Source organism: Mobula hypostoma, chromosome 2 (assembly GCF_963921235.1).
Source record: "Mobula hypostoma chromosome 2, sMobHyp1.1, whole genome shotgun sequence".
NCBI lineage: Eukaryota > Metazoa > Chordata > Chondrichthyes > Myliobatiformes > Myliobatidae > Mobula > Mobula hypostoma.
The window spans coordinates 156,222,906-156,241,315 of record NC_086098.1 but is presented as its reverse complement, the minus strand read 5'-3'; the positions used below and the strand labels follow the sequence as shown (position 1 = coordinate 156,241,315).

Below are 18,410 nucleotides of genomic sequence, written 5' to 3'. Positions count from 1 at the left end.
CAAGCTTCTGTGCTTACATTCTGAAAAGTGCATTCCAATCCCTTGTACTTCCCGATATCATTTCAATTTTCCCCAATAAGTTATGTTATTTTCTACGCAGTTAACCATTTCCCTATTTTTGTGATGGTTAGAAATGATCAAAGACCCTTACCACCCAGGCCATCACTTTACTCACTGCTGCCATCAGGTAGAAGGTACAAATGTCTCAGGACTTGCACCACCAGGTTCAAGAACAGCTACCATCCCTCAACCATCAGGTTCTTGGGGAAAAAAAAGGGATAACTACACTCATTCTATTTTTGGTGTTCCCTCAAATGATGGTCTCACTTTAAGGGCTCTTTATTTATTTATATTTGTAATTGCACAGCTTGTTGTTCATTGATCCTGTTTACAGTTACTGTTCTGTAGATTTGCTAAGTATGCCCGCAGGAAAAAAAATCTCAGGGTTGTATATGGTAACATGTATGTACTCTGATAATAAATTTCACTTTGAACTTTCATTAAAAGGAGGCCGAGGTCAGAAAGCCAACTTGGTTGGCAAGATCAATTTGGGCTGAAGGGCCCATTTCTGTACTGATTAACTCTCTGACTCTATGTATAAATATAGTAGAAGGCTGCTGGCAATGGAAAAGTTTTTAGCTTATTGTAAACTTTGAAACTCTGTGAAAGGCAAGTGGTCATCACAAATAGAAGATCTATTTGGGGGCAGGAATGGGACTCTATATTGAGACTAATACCATACATTGCAATTATTGACGATTTGGATGTGACAGATACAAAGTAAACAAAATTATGGAACCATTTGGGAGGATGCACAACAACCATAAAGGTACACAGGAGCTGGGGATTTACATCAAATAAATAGGATAAAGCAATTGAGTTGGAAGATGAGTGTTTTATCTGATGGCGTTAGAGCAGTACAGTGCAAAGCATCCATGCACAAAGAAATCCAGGCTCATTTATATAATTAATGGTCAATTATTGCACAGAGCAAAGTTGCTGGAGTCATCAATAATAAGTGAAAGGAGTTTCAAAATAGTATGATGAAGCCATTAAAAACTTAAAGGTTTCAGGATTTGTAACAGGACTTGGTTTATTATTAAAACATGTACTAAGATACAGTGGAAAAACTTGCCTTGCATACTGTTCATACAGATCAAATCATTACACAGTGCACTGAGGTAGAACAAGTTAAAACAATAACAGAATGTAGAATAAAGTATGAAAGTGCAGTGAAGGTAAACTATAAGGTGCAAGATCATAACCAAGTAGATTGTGGGGCCAAGAGTCTATCCTATCGTACTAGGAAATCAATAGTTTGATAATGGTGGGGTAGAAGCTGTCCTTGAGCCTGGTAGTATGAACTTTCTGGCTTTTGTATCTTTTGCCTGATGGAAGAGGGGTAAAGAGAGAATGTATGTGGTGGGTGGAGTCTTTGATTATCTGGCTGCTTTACTGAGCTAGTGAGAAGTATAGACAGAGTCCACAGAGGGAACGCTGGTTTCCATAATGTGCTGAGCTCTCGCCACAATTCTCTGCAGTTTCTTGCGGTCACATGCAGAGCAGTTGCTGTATCAAGCCATTATGTATCCAGACAGGATGTTTTCTATGGTGCACTGCAAAAATGGTAAGAGTCAATAGGGACATGATAAATTTGTTTAGCTTCCTGAGAAAGTAGAGGGATTGGTGAGCCTTCTTGGTCATGTCATCTACATGATTGGATCAGGCTATTAATGATGTTTACTGCTACAAAGCTTGAAGCTCTCAACCTCAATACTGTTGATTTAGGCAGAATGAAGCACACCACCCCTTTTCCTGAAGTCAATACTTTGCTCTTTTGCTTTGTTCACATTGAGGGGAAGGTTGTAGTCATGACATCATGTTACTAAGCTCTCTATCTCCTTCCTGTACTCTAGATTGTTATTTGAGATGTGGCCCACTACAATGATATCATCTGCAAATTTGTAGATGGAGTTAGAGCTAGATCTGGACATGCATTCATGAGTGTACAAGTAGAATAGGGGGCAGCAGTGTGGAGAATAATTGTGGTGGAGGTGTTACTGCCTAACCTTACTAATTGTGCTCTGTTGGTCAAGAAGTTGGGGATCCAGTTACAGAGGGAGGTAGCAGGCCAAATAAAAACTAAATAGAGTAGATTTTGGTTAATTGGGCTATTGGTTAATCGGGGTAGCCACTTATTTATGACAACTGATAAAGAATAAAATCTAATCGAGAAAATGGCCGGGATTCCCTTACTTTATTTGGGATATGATGCTGCTTAATTGGGGCAGACGACAGCTGCCAAACAGTTTCTAACTAGCGTCACTCATGTGCGCTTGTGTGACTGTTAGGCACTACACCATACTTAGAGAAATCAGTTTTTTAATAGCATCACATTCGTGTTTGTGTTCAAAAAGCAGAGATTTTTGTCACTGATAGTTGGTGAGTAACAAACAGTAAGACAAGTAAGAACAGTTTTGTTCACTGTGATTTTAAGCATTCAGGCTTGGAGATGCCAGAAACAGCCAGGTGTGAAAATGAAATTATTTCACTGGTTTCTTGTTACTAACTTGTTGAATACTACTTCAGCAAGTTAGAAATGATGAAGAATTTGAAGGTATCGACAATAGTTTTGAATGCTACAATGAAAATGAAGACTTGGAGGATGTAATCGTCGACATCATTGTACTAGATGCACTAGATTACTGCATTAGATGTTTGCGCAGATTTTGTTCACTTACAGTCAAAAGAACACAAAGTGGATGAATTCTTCCATCAATAAGTAAAACAGTTTATTAGTTTCTGATACTTATTTCTAATATGTATTTCTTTAAATACCTAATAAGTTGCTCTGTTTGCCTTTTTTTTGTACACCTTTTTAAGGATTTCCATGAAATTCAGCTAATTGGGACAGTTGTTTAATGGAGCCAAAATATACAGGTGTCAATGTGTCACAATTAACCAGAATGTACTGCAAAATGTACAACACTCAGATAGTTTAAAACTCTTAAAAACTTCTGCACTATTTCCAGTCTTTGTATCTTTACATGGTGATGGCTATCGAGTTTACCAACTAGGTGCAAGAGAATGCAAACCACAACACAATCTTTAAAACATGCCAGATAATTTGGGCGAATTTTCAACAGAAAAGTTGCCCTCCGGGTTCAGAGATTCATCTCAGGCTAGCATCTCTGACTAGTAAAGCAAAATTGTTACAGAAACTGCAATCAAGAATCCTTCTACATCTGAGTGCGACTGTATTCCTGAGTCTTCAAGCAGGACTCTCAAGGCTGACAGTAGTGAAAACCGAGAGGAAGCTACTGACACAATGAGAGAAGTCTTGAATGCTGCCAAAGATGGAGGACCATTATAGCTGCTCTAAATACCAGTGCTGAAACTGGCAGTAAGCAAGTTTCAATAGAGAAACATGTGCTTAGAAAAAAATGACAAAGGCTATCAAAATTATGCACATCCAATTACACAGATCATTTCAATTGGACACTGGAGGAAAATTTAGAAGTTAAAAATACAGGAACTGTTAGGCAAAAATTTATGCTCTATGTTAACTCACTGAATTCTGCAAAACAATGGATATGGTGAATGCAGTTGAAGACAAGATGAACACTTCAAATTTTAACTTATCTATTGTGACAATTCAGTAGTCATAGTGTGTGAACTTGTAGCTTTATTGATTGTACTTTAACGACTGATAGGTGGTGGAGGATTAGATATTCAACATTTGGCATTGTCAAGCCAGAAAAAAAGATATTGCAAGATATTCAGCATGGATATGTCAGGGACCAAGAGCATAGGAGAGCTGTGTAGCAATACTGATCTGATGTCAATGTAATAATGGATGGTTCAAAGCCCAGGAACAGAAAGCAAGTTTTTACCTTTCTAGATGTTATTAAAAATTAAAATACTGATAGAGTTAGAGGAGCCAATTTGTGGCAGCACATATCAGAGACATTCAAAACTAGTTAGTGGGGACCATAATTATTCTAGTATGAACTTTTAAGTTGAAATAAATAGCAACTAAGATGACGTAGTTCTTGATGCAAAACATTTCTAACCCAGCTTTGAATAAAGGGATACTGAACCTCTGTGTGGACAATAAAGTAAAGCAAAAGGTGAGCATTTAATTGGAGGAGAACCTAGGTAATATTATTCAATAAAATATTACACCTATTTGGAACAGGCAAAGAAAGATTCAAGCTGAAACTGTCCAACTATTATGTTGTTTATATAACAAGATGGGATAGATCAGCTGGGCAGGAAACTAAATCTGGTTATGAAAACATTTGATAATCAATGGTGGATTTTCACAGCTCCAGACATAAATCCAAGACAGGTAGAGTACAGTTAGTAACCAGGCAGTGAAGACATTGAAGAGCACAAGGGCAGAGTGGCAAAGAACAATTCTTGGCAAGCAGTAAAATAGGAACAAGGAATCATGGTCATAATGATCATGGGCAAAATTTCATGGAGGCAGAAGGCTGAGATACTGAATAAGTACCCCATAACTGGCTTCATAAAAGAAATTGAACAGTGGAAGAAATAGGAGATAGGATTATAATTGATAGAAGAGAGGTGGCAAATAGTTTAACATTCAAAATTTTAAAGCTATTCAAGAACTCAGGAAGCTCAGGTGGAAATAGTTAACCTGTCCGACTATGATTAGTCTATTTATATTTCATTATTTATATGGTAATAAGTGTACCTATTTAAAATTGAAATAGCATGTACGATTCAAACACCAAGAAATTATAATAAAATGTTTAATTGCTGCAGTTGCTATGTCCTGTATTTGTGTTGCCCAATAAAGTGCAATCGTGCTCATGAGGGATTCAACATTTAGATTACGTGACAGCAATCGAAAAGATTATCCATTACAGGCTAATACTTGTATCATGTGTTAACGATTTGTTATAACTTGACAGATTGACCTAAAGAATTAGATAGAAATGCCATGTATCTTTTCATAGATTGCCATAAGGTATTATTTTCTCTCTCCCACGGAGATGGGAGATGGATTGTCCAACTTAACAACTGCAATATACTGCTTCATAATCACATTTGATGAGAGCTATGCTCTGAACCTAGTGAGTGAAATAATTCAGCAGAATATTTTTGCTTCAAGTTCAATACTAACAACTATTCTCTACTATTCTCTATTATTTCATACACATCACTGAAATTTATATTTAAAGACAGAGCAATGTGTTACCCTAGTGGTATTCAACAATGCTTTATAATTTAAATTACAGTCTTAAGTACAGTTATTAATAATATATTAGTATATGTCTAAGGCAGGAATTGTCACTTGGATGTACTGTGAAACAGGAAAGATTCAGACAGCGGAAGTTAGGAGGCTGAGAAATCTAAGGCAACCAGGAATGGTAGTCTTAGCCTTCTCAGCCACTTTGCTCTTTCTGTCTGAAAGCTGAAAAGATTAGAAATCCATTTTAAAAATATTTAATGAAATTGAATGGCTAAAAATAAGCAATAAAATTCAAAAACTGGATTAAAAAAAATGAGATGTTGATAGATAAGTTAAATGACAGTTTAATATTCTAATGAACTTATTGATATGCAACTGGTCAATCCAAACTATGTGATCTTGCAGTCATTGGGGAAAAAAGGGAAAATGCCAAGAACCTACAGATTACTGAAAGGTTAAAAACTCTTTAATTTCGTTTTTAGGTTAGCGTTTTTGAAGCATACAAAATAATGTGGCCATTAGGATACGCACAGGAGCAATGACAGCTGCTGCTCACCACAAGGATACCTGCTCACACAATTCTCATTGTGCTGTGGAGATCCGTTCACCAACATTGCTTGCTGTTGGGCATTAGTAATGCTGGCATGGCCATATCTAAAGATTTAATGCCCTGTATCACAGTGTAACAATTTCAACTAAACTACAATACAGGTGAGATGTAGATAATACTCCATATGCCTTGGTATCAATTTGTTTAAATGTGGTAATTTAAATGAAACACTTTTTAAATGCATGTGATATGCTACCAATTCAAGTGCAAGCTATCGTATGGTTAACTGAGCAAAACTGCAAGTAGTTTTATAGGACGCAATTGTGCTTCTCAGGAAATAAGGCTAGTGAGCACCAAATATATTTGCAGACCTTTGAATAATTTTGTAGGAAGTCATCAAGGGGCAGCTACCTCAGTGCTTATCAAAAAATCTGTTTCATGGAATTTAAAACAAAGATCAGTACAGAATTTATTTCATTTTAAAGCTGTAAATGAACACCCATACCTTTTAAATAAGAGCAATAGGATTACATAATTACATAGAAAAATATTTATTCATGGCTACCTATGCTTAATAACATAATTATTTTAGGATTTTATTTGAGCTAAAAAGTGTCATATATGACTTGAAGCTCAGTAAATGTAATACATTTCAAAAGACTATGACATAAACTGCCACAGTAGGTTGAAAGCTTAAGCGCTCTTAGGAAATTCCTAATGCAAAATGGATTTTATAGATGAACTCTATCAAAATGTAAAAAATGGCCTGTTTTTTTCTTTTACTAACATCAGTAAATCCTAGAACATCAAGTTTGTATCTTGAATTTCCACCTTTAATTGGTGTGAACTGCAAGTATCATAGCACAGGATGGATTTCAAAATCATTAAGCAATAGACTCACCATGAAGTTCCGTATAGATCTGTGAAATTTTGTTCCATCATAATATCCCTTTTTGCACAATTTGATGAAATTTTCGCATGTCTTTGGGGTCTATGAAATTCAAACAGAGAAAAGACAATTATATTTTCCTGTATTAATTTTACCCGTATCCACCAACTGCAGAATTTTATTTTTATTTGTAGTACTTTGGCAAGTGGATATTTGAATAATCAGGAATCTAATTATGGAATTTTTTGCAGTTTAGTTCAGCATAGAATATGAGGTGACATGTACAAATCATTTCCTGTTATGAAGTAATCTAACTTTGTGCAAGATCTACATAAAACTCCAGGCTAACTCAGTAGCAGTGATCTTTATCCTATATTTGCTACTGAGTCCTGGAGTATCTGCCACAGGAACATCAAGTTATTGCAAAGATATCACCAATGTTGCCTCCGCAAAATCTTCAAAATTCTCTAGAAAGATTAGTCAGTCTCTTGTCCCAGGCCAACATCTACAAAAAATGTTTTTAAAACAACAAGAATACACATTGTTCTTGAGCTATTTGCGGCTATTCAATAAAAATGCTGAAAGTATACACATTCTTAAGAAATGGGGAATAAATTAATGGCAGTACCTAGTTCAGCTTTCTTGTTTCTTTCACCAAAGTAAATTCAGTTGATGAGAATGTCTTGGCTATTGTGTAGTAATTATTGAATTAATGAGCCATTAACATTTTGAAATTATCCCTTCTTTAATCCTCTCCTGCCCATTACCTCCTTCTGGTGCCCCTCCTCCTTCCCTTTCTCCCATGGTTCACTATTTTCTCCTCTCAGATTCCTCCTTCTTCAACTCCCTACTTCCCACTGCATCCACCCCTCCCCCACCTTTCCCCTCACCTGGCTTTACCTATCACCTTCTAGATGGTATTGCAAGCCACATTCTTATTATGGCTTCTTCCCCCTTCCATTCCAGTCCTGATGAAGGCACTCGAGCTGAAACGTCAACTCTTTAATCCTTTCCATAGATGCTGAGGAACCTGCTGAGTTCTTCCACCATTTTGTGTGTTACTCTGGATGTCCATTATTTGCAGAATGTCTTATGTTTAAATTGTTGAAAATTTAAAATCCTTACTAATTCAGATCTCCTGCTGCTTCAAAAACAGGATACGTCCTTTTGGCTTAAGAAGAACGGGATCTATATGTGAGTAATGCAATATTATTCTTCACTCTGCTCAGGAACCAGGGCTTCAATGGATAGCTGACTGAATCCCTTCGAGGAACACTACCAGAAAGAAATATGATTTGGCACAGGCTGTAAACGACTGCTGCTGTGACTTAGTCAGTATGCAATATTATTAGCACATGGATATGAATGCTTTGGAAAATTCCATTTAAATAAAAACAGAGCCAAGAAACCAAGCAGTAACTGCTATGGAAATATCTAAAAGCTATTACAGCATTTTCATGGAAAACATGCAGCTCTATCAAAATTACTGCTGTTCAGAAATTGTACATCTTTAATCTATTATTAAGCATTCGTGCTCAAGGTAGGATTGCTTCATTGATTTATTTTCATCGACAAGATTTTCAACAACCGTTTCATATACCATGTGATTAATAACAGGTTATTGACCACATATATGAAACATGGATTTTTCACTGTCAAATCATTGTATGATATTTGTGTCATGTCATTTTCCAGCTACTGAACTGGGTCATTCTCATAATCACAAATAGAGTAGTTAGTTAATGGCCTATTAGCTCATCATATCTGCCCTTTGATCAATCTTATTAGTCTGATAGTCATTCTCTTCCCCTAAAACTCTGCATTTTCTTCTTTTAGCTTTCTAGTTCAATTTTGATCATTGTTACTGGGCCAGCTATTACTAATTTTCAGATCTGCATTCGAGTTTCAACATAGTTTTTCCTCATGTTATCTATATGCACTCAGTGTATATCATCTGTACCTAATAAAGTGGTCACTGAGGGTATTTTCTTGGTTTTCTGTTGGTGTAGCCCATCCAATTCAAGGTTCAACGTGTTGTGTGTTCAGACATGCTCTTCTGCACACTCTGTCAGCTTGTATCAGTCTGGCCATTTTCCTGACCTCTCTCATTAACAAGGTGTTTTTACCCACAGAATGGCCGCTCACTGGATGTTTTTTGTTTTTCACAGCATTCTCTGTAAATAGTAGAGACTTGTGGATGACAATCTCAGAGGAGCAGTTTCTAAGAAACTCAGCAATCGTTACGTCTCGATCATATTTCTTCCCCATTCTGATGTTTGGCCTGAAGAATGACTGAACCTCTTGACCATGCCTGCATGCCTTTATGCATTGGGCACACAATAAATCTAAATATATAAGCTAGCTTACGTATTTCTATTTATTGTGTTTTTAATTGTTTTCGTGTTCCTTATCTTACTGTGTATTTTTTGTGATGCATCGGATCCAGATTAACAATTATTTCATTCTCCTTTACATTTGTGAACTGGAAATTACATTAAACAATATTAAATCTTGAGTTACTACTACATGATTGACTGGTTGGATATTTGCATTAATGAGCAGGTGTACAGGTGTACTGAATAAAGAGGTGCTGAGTAGATTTTGGCTCACTGCCTTAAACTTTTGTCTTCTGACAACCAACCTTTTTGCCACTGAAAATGTACTGTTTAACCTATTGCAGCAAAATCCTTAAATATTTTTAATATCTATAGCCTCAAACTGCACACTTTTTAAAATTATCCCATTTAATTCACACCATCCGTTGCAATTTTGGTTCATCAGCGCATCACTCCATATTTTTCCATGATCTATTTCATCCACTTGGTTCTGTGACTCCTGAAGTTTATTACTCTTCTGAACAATATTTTAATTTTGTACCTTCCTTGATATCATAGTCTGTGCATCCAAAACCATATGACCAAGCTATCTCAACAAGAGCAGTAAGCCAAATATTAATCCTCATTTGAGTACCTTTTCTAACAAGACTTGGCTATTTAGCACCAGAAGCGTGATTCACCATTTAACAGGTTCAGAGCTGGCACCACACCTCATTCACATTTCCCTCGAGCATCCAGAACTGCAACAATCTTGCCTTTTTACATATTCAAACACTGATATCCCAAAGTCCAGTGTATGGATGTTCAAAGATTTATAACCCTTTGAGGAAATTAATTTCTCATCTAGCTTAAAAATAGCTCGCCCCTTATCTCCTAGTCTTGGACTCTCCAGCTATAGGCCCCGTCTACCCTATCAATGCCTTTCAGAATCTCCCACACCTCACTGAAATCACTGCTCAGCATTCCATTATCTGGCATTCTTATTTAAACTTGCTTCAAAGGACAACACCCTCAGATCAAGAATTAACTTAGTTAAACCATACTGCACTCATTCCAAGGGATGGGTCCAAAACTACAGATAGTATTAGGTCTCACCAAGCTGAGCTTTTATATTCCAATCCACTGTAAAGCAAGGCATTCTGTTTGCATTCCTAATTGCTTTGATACCCCCATATATTTTCTAAATCTCATAAACAAGTATTTACAGATACCTCTGGAGACCAACATTTACCAGTTTCTCATCATTTAATAAGTATTCTGTTTTTCAATGCTTCTTACCATATTCAATAACCTCACATTTTCCAATATTATATTCCAGATGCCACTTTCTTGTTTGCTTACTTGTCAATATTCCATTGCAGATTCGTCATTCTTACAGGTCTGTTTGCTACAGAACTTTATATTATTGACTAATTCATCAGTCAATATTATAAGTCGTTAATACTGATGCAGAGACACTGAACACTAAAAGACCAGCATGATTGTTACTGTTTTCTTTCTTTTAAAATGATCCCTTAAGTATTCCAACATTGAGAATAAAATTCCCTTTCAGCTGCACTCGTGATCACATCCTCAAAGACTATTAGCTCTGTCAAACATATTCTTTCCTTGATAAAGCATGTCAACTCAGCCTCATCAAATCAGAATTTTCTAATGGCCTTGTTAGAGATGAATGATGGATTCTAGTCATTTGCTCCACAGGTACTCTGGTTCCCTGTTTTATCTCACTTTTCAGGAGGTGTCATTTTCCAGTATGCTGGAACCTGTCCAGAATTTAGGAAACCATTAATAGCTCTTCTTAATGTATTTGGCCTATCCAGTTTCTTTATTTACTCCGCCACCTCTTCTATTTAAAGGTGGCTGTTCATTTCTACCTCAGATACAGTCTCTTCCTCTACAATACATTCCTCCACTGGAGTCTTAGGTCCCACACCATTAGCTTACCCTTCAACCATCAGGCTCCTGAACCACCTCAAAGTTGCTGGTGAATGCAGCAGGCCAGGCAGCATCTCCAGGAAGAGGTATAGTTGATGTCTCGGCCTGAAACATCGACTGTACCTCCTCCTAGAGATGCTGCCTGGTCTGTTGCGTTCACCAGCAACTTGGATGTGTGTTGCTTGAATTTCCAGCATCTGCAGAATTCCTTGTGTTAGGCTCCTGAACCAGCATGGATAACTTCACTCACCTCTACACTAAACTGATCACTGAATATAACCTATCAGCTCACTTTCAAAGACTCTACAACTCATGTTCTCAGTATTTTTTACTTATATATTATTATAAGTTTTTTTGTATTTACAGTTTGTCTTATTTTTGCACAAAGGTTGCTTGTCTGACTTTGTGCATAGTTTTTAAAAATTAATTCTATTGTATATCTTTGTTTTGCTGAGAATGCCAGCAAGAAATAGAATTTCAAGGTAGTATATGGTGACATATACATATTTTGAACTTTTGAATTTACTTTTAACTTTTACAATAATGATAATGGCATTGCCAAATTTCAAAAATACTAATATTTTGCTGTTTTAACATGCTGGCCAAGGGAGAAGTATGGGCTAGGACAGTGGTTCCAGTGGGTGATAACATCCCCCGGGGCGGTGGGAGTTTCCAAAGCAGCAATAAAGATAAAGGGGGCAGTGGGAAATGCTCGGTAGCAAGGGGAGCTACAGAGGGATTACAGGCCTCATAATTGATAAAATTCTTTGAAGACTCAACTGCTTCATTCAATAATCAACACAAAAATATTAGATATGGCACTGCTTATTTGTCAGAGTTATTTGCAAAGTTTAATTAAATCAATCCTCAATTGCAAATAAATGATGTGAATCTTGTCAAAGTCAAATCAGTCGTCTCCACACTCCAGTCCAAGTTAACTCTATTTAAGTGCAACTTTGATCGTTGTGACCTTTTCCAATTTCTGAGCCTCTCTGCGTTGTAAGAGAAAGAAAGGGTACCAGATGATGATCTTCAAGTATACTGTGCCCACCTGGGTGAGCTGCATAAAGATATATCAGAGAGATTTCAGGATTGTCTCTCAATCCAATTTCTAGATTGGGTAATAGATCCATTCCTGATCAATGATCAAGAACTAACAGCAAGGATGGAAGAACTAATCTTGCTACAAAATGTTTTACAGCTGAAGCTGAGTTTCAAAAAATCATAACAAGACTTTTGGTTGCAGAAAGAAATCTCTGAACACTGTCCTGTGGAAAAAGATCAGGTTGTTCTTGATTGCCTTTGCAACATCATATTTAGTGAAGTGTGTTTTCAGAGCAGTCGCCCAACTGCTTTCAAAGCAATGAAACAGACTGCAAATTATTGAACATAGTGATCTGAGACTCCTAAGTGACATTCGGCTTGATGTTGAGAAGCTGATATCACTGCACCAAGCCCATCGATCTCATTGAAACGTGAAAAAACAATGAAGCAGTGAATAGTTGGACTACTAATGTATGCTCTAAAACTGTTTTACTATAATTATTTTATTTGTAAATTTAAATGGATTTGAATATTGTTTGCAATTATTTGTGTAACACACATAAAAGTTGCTGGTGAACACAGCAGGCCAGGCAGCATCTCTAGGAAGAGGTACAGTCGACGTTTCGGGCCGAGACCCTTTGTCATGAGTCTTCCTAGAGATGCTGTTTGGCCTGCTGCGTTCACCAGCAACTTTGATGTGTGTTGCTTTAATTACCAGCATCTGCAGATTTCCTTGTGTTTGCAATTATTTGTCACTGCCTTGAAATTGCAATTTCTATTTTCTTTCGCTGTGTATCATAAATCAGAATTCCTTATACCTTTTATGTAATGGCTGGAAAGGAAGAGGGGTGTGCTGAGTACGTGGCCTGGGAGCCAAAAGGGCGGTAACCCAACAGAGTTTGGGAACCACTGGGCAAGGACATAGCATTCCATGAATATTATCATGCAAACTTTTATATTGCTTTAGATTGGAAAAGGTGCTTTGCTCTCTTTTAATGACAGATTTTGCTCATTGCTAGATTTGTTCATTTACTTGTTTACAGGTGTGGCCTTTGGGACACCAATATTATTATCTGTCTCTAATTGTTCCTTAACTGAGGAAGAGGAAGAGGTGTGAATCAAACACATCAGTGGGTCTGGAGCCACATATTGTCTAGCCAAATTAATGGCTGATTTTCATTCCTGAAATGAATGCGGGGCATTTTCTACAACTATCCAGTTTCATGCCTAGCGTTTCAGAGACTATTACTTTCATTGCAAATTTTTGTCAAACACTTGAGTGTAGATTCCCCCCAGATGCCATGGTGAGATTTGAACTCATGCATCTGGAGAAGTCTGGTACTCTGCCCAGTAGATTCTAAGGTAACTACACTGCTACTGCACCCTATGGTGTCAACCGAACAATTTCTTAACCTCAAGGGACAAGCAGTGACTGACCTTTTTACAGAACAGGAAATCACGGCAGTGGGAAAAAAAACGCATTTTTAGTTGAAGTTTCTAATTTGTTAATATGCTTCCTTTCTTTTTACCTGTCTTGATTACCAGGAGTAGGAAGTTATAAAGGGACATCTATAGAGTGAAGGAGCAAAGAAGTAGCAGATAGCAGAAAATGAAGGAACTGCTTTGATCCAACAAAACAACTTGCAGTATTTTCTTTATAGTGAGAAGCTGGAAAGTACAGAGTACAGTGATTCAGTACACACTGTAATCATAGTACTAAAACAAGACATCAGTATAAAAGTATTCTAAAATGCTAAAGTGAATGTTGGAGGGAAGTACAAAGGATCATCAGTCAAATATTACTTCAGTTGGACTCTAATTTTTTTGTTTAGTTTTGCATAATATACTATATGCCTCGGATTCCTCTGTACACTAATGAGGAAATCCTGAACTTCTGGCAGATCCTTGCGGCTGTCCTAACTGTGCTGTGATATTGGACTGATCATAGAGTTCAGCAGTGAAAAGCCAACTTGCTCCATCTGCTACAGTTGAGAAGAATGACAACAAAGACTCTCAGGTTCGAGAAACAATACCTCATATTCCATCTGGGTAGTCTCCAATCTGACGGCATGAACATTAAATTCTCTAACATCCAGTCATTCCTCCCCCCACCCCACTCTCTCTCATTTCCATTTCCCATTCTGGCTCCCATCTTACCATGCCCCTACTGGGCCGCCGTGGCAGCATAGCAGTTAGCGCGATGCTATTACAGCTCAGGGCATCGGAGTTCAGAGTTGAATTCCAGCGTTCTCTGTAAGTACCTTCCTTCCCATGTGCGTGTGAGTTTCCACCAAGTGCTCCAGTTCCCCCGTCTCACCCCCCCACCCCACAGTCCAAAGATGCACTGGTCAATGTAAATTTTCCCATGAATAAGCTAGGATTAAATCGGTGTGTTGCTGGGTAGCACAGCTCAAAGGGCCTTTTCTGCGCTGCATCTCTAAATAAATAATTATTGCTATATTTATACTCTATTCTTGGTTGGGACAACTGTAACGAAAATCAATTTCCCTTGGGATCAATGAAGTATGACTATGACTACGACTATAAATGAAATAAATTAATTCCTTAAATAAAATTATCGCTTCTCCTGCCTCTGGTACATGTTCTCCTTTCCCTTTTCCCCTGGGTCCACTCTGCTCTCCTATCAGATTCCTTCTTCTTCAGCCCTTTCTCTTTTCCACCTATACTGTATCTCCTAGCTCCTCAGTTCATCTCCCCCTCCCCCACCACCTGTCTCAACTATAACCTGCCAGTTTATACTCTTCCACAAACCCCCCCCATTTCTCACTTCTTCTTCCTTTGTTTCCAGTCCTGATGAAGAGTCTCAACCCAAAATTTCGATTGCGTATTCCTCTCCATAGATGCTGCCTAAACTGCCGAGTTCCTCGAGCATTTTGTGCAAGTTGCTTTGCATTTTTAAACTGTCGTTGTATTGATATAAACAAATTTAGTGCTCTTTTTACTGTTTCAATGTTTATATTCTTCATAAATTTCCAACATGTTGCTAAAATATTAAATTTTTAATAGCTTTTGAATGTTGTGAACAGCTGGTTAAACTTGGAACACGGTTTAACATCTTGTCAATGTATTTCTATGGGATTTATGTGCTGCATATCACAACATCTTGTCGATGTATTTCTATGGGATTTATGTGCTGCATATCAGATATCAATCAGGAAGCTCTTGTCAGAAGATCCTATCAAAGTGAGAGTTGTTCAGCAGTAAGGAAGGTGCTAGCTGCACCTGGAAAATTTAAATCCACAGCATCCCTGGATGGTAGAACACAACTACACAAAAATGACACAGGGCAAGAAATGATGAATTTAGATGGCGGCATGTATAAACTTGCCTGCAATTCTGAGTTACTAACTTAGACAGCAATCTAATTTCAATGTATTAAAATTATGAATGTATTCAATAGGATACACTAGGTCTGATTGACAGACAACTATTTCTTTAAGGATCTATTTTTCAAGGAAATGAAACAGTTTTAATCATGGATGAGAAACAATTGTTTTGCTGAGTGAGACTTGACAGAACATCCCACAGTTGGAATACTGTCCGTTTAGAGCTTTGATTACACTGCCTTCCAATTTCTGTGAATGCGTCAAGGAAAGGGAGGAGCCCAGTTACTTTTTCTCTTCTGTCAATGAGGGTCTAATGCTAACTGCCTCATTGGAAATGAATAAAAACAACACACAACCAGTCTCGAAGATCAGCCATAAAAATGCCAGTTTTGTGGATTTATGGGCATAAATGGCTCTCCTGATTCCAAGTGCTAGAGGTGAAACTGTCACAATAGAGACCAAAATCTCCCATGACCAAACTATTAATGTGCAGAAAGCTCATTAAATATCAGCCATCACCATTAGAGCTCAGTAAGATACCTTGGTGGCATAAACAATGTTGCAGAACAATACAAACAGTTGCTGCTCCAGGCCATCTGAAAAACTGTTAAATCCCATCTTTCAGACCAAAAAGTATAGAACATAGAATAGTACAGCACAGTACAGGCCCTTCAGCCCACAATGTTGTGCTGACCCTCAAACCCTGCCTCCCATATAAGCCCCCACCTTAGATTCCTCCATATACCTGTCTAGTAGTCTCTTAAACTTCACTAGTGTATCTGCCTCCACCACTGACTCAGGCAGTGCATTCCACGCACCAACCACTCTCTGACTAAAAAACCTTCCTCTAATATCCCCCTTGAACTTCCCACCCCTTACCTTAAAGCCATGTCCTCTTGTATTGAGCAGTGGTGCCCTGGGGAAGAGGCGCTGGCTATCCACTCTATCTATTCCTCCTATTATCATGTACACCTCTGTCATGTCTCCTCTCATCCTCCTTCTCTCCAAAGAGTAAGGCCCTAGCTCCCTTAATCTCTGATCATAATGCATACTTTCTAAACCAGGCAGCATCCTGGTAAATCTCCTCTGTACCCTTTCCAATGCTTCCACATCCTTCCTATAGTGAGGTGACCAGAACTGGACACAATACTCCAAGTGTGGCCTAACCAGAGTTTTATACAGCTACATCATTTACATCGCGACTCTTAAACTCTATCCCTCGACTTATGAAAGCTAATACCCCATAAGCTGTCTTAACTACCCTATCCACCTGTGAGGCAACTTTCAGGGATCTGTGGACATGTACCCCGAGATCCCTCTGCTCCTCCACACTACCAAGTATCCTGCCATTTACTTTGTACTCTGCCTTGGAGTTTATCCTTCCAAAGTGTACCACCTCACACTTCTCCAGGTTGAACTCCATCTGCCACTTCTCAGCCCACTTCTGCATCCTATCAATGTCTCTCTGAAATCTTTGACAATCCTCTACACTATCTACTACACCACCAACCTTTGTGTCGTCTGCAAACTTGCCAACCCACCCTTCTACCCCCACATCCAGGTCGTTAATAAAAATCACGAAAAGTATAGGTCCCAGAACAGATCCTTGTGGGACACCACTAGTCACAATCCTCCAATCTGAATGTACTCCCTCCATCACCACCCTCTGCCTTCTGCAGGCAAGCCAATTCTGAATCCACCTGGCCAAATTTCCCTGGATCCTATGCCTTCTAACTTTCTGAATAAGCCTACCGTATGATGAGGTTCATTAAGGAGACCAAGCTGACAAAAACATCTTCAGTAATATTCATGAAGCATGATACAAGCATTCCAAAGAACCTTCAGAAAAGTCTAATAACTGAAAGCTTAATTACTAAGTTAAGCTGAACCCACTCATTTGCACATGCCCCACACCCATTTGAGCACACAATACCCCCACCCCTACAATTAAACATAACTGCCAGAATTGAAATGTCATTTATAATAAAGTACAGGGTACCCTGATGCAACACTGCACTAAACAGAGATTACATTCAAGGTATGAACAATTCTACCTAAATCTAAAGGAGGGATTTATATGATTGTCATTACACTCAAAAGCTGGCTCTCCATGACAACTGAGACACTATCATTGAAATATATATTAAATATGTGATGAAATATTCTTCAAACTTATTACGAGGATATTCAACGTAAACTTTTCTCCCCACTTTTCTGCTGCTCAAGGTTGGGACTTTTTGGCCCAGAATCTTCTCACTGGTCACGGGCAGCACACTTCCCTGCTACTCATTGTGCCCTTTGCACAAAGTAAATGAATACTATACTGCAGCCAGACTCTGTATCCAGTACTTGAATCTCTGTGCTCCAAATGCTCCTAAAGTAGCCTGTGTCACATGGGAAAGTGGAGGAACACAATGAGCAGTTTTCCTCTTTAGCCTCAGGTTCCTGGAGTGCAATCTTGAAACGTGCATACATAATTCAAAATACATTATTCAGGGGACGGGTAGTATAATACCTGTGCTGGTTCAGGTGCCACTGTCCATTCTGGGGAATCAGCTATTTTTTTTGTTCTTACACTTCATGCCTTCACTAGCCTAGTGCATCTCCTGGTGGCTAATGAAGTGAACAGCAGTGTAAAGGTCTTTAGACTTGGTACAAAGCAAAAAGATAGTACAAACTTATACACATGTTCTCAGTTGTCTAGATACTTAAAAACTACATTATAAATGTCTGGAGTCCATGAGCTTAAATAATGCTGCAAAGAAGTAGTTAAACACGATGAAATAAAACAATCCAAAGATTCCAAATATCTCTTACATCTCCTGATGTTCCCAGACTGCCTGCTCTTATCCAAACGCACAGATGTGTGATACATTCCAAGAAAAATCCCAAGTTACAAATATGATCTACATTTGGTGGTATTGGAACTCTACTAGAATTTTGTTTTGAAAAATCATTTTCTTCTTAATTATTTTTATTCAGCCATTGAACGTTTAGAAGACAAGCACCACATATAGTTTGACAACGATTTTGTTGTTTTACAGGTGGAAATTTAGAACACACGAGAAATACTCAGCAGGTCATATGC

General features: G+C 38.0%; 1 protein-coding gene across 1 annotated transcript in view; it reads right to left on the bottom strand.

Annotated features, from left to right (window-relative positions):
* Nucleotides 1-18,410, bottom strand: part of ppil2 (peptidylprolyl isomerase (cyclophilin)-like 2) — a 389,068-nt gene that overhangs the window by 205,931 nt on the left and 164,727 nt on the right. Inside the window, exon 13 of the mRNA XM_063040908.1 lies at nucleotides 6,673-6,762. Coding sequence (XP_062896978.1) covers nucleotides 6,673-6,762 — 90 coding nt within the window. The remainder of the gene's footprint in view (nucleotides 1-6,672; nucleotides 6,763-18,410) is intronic.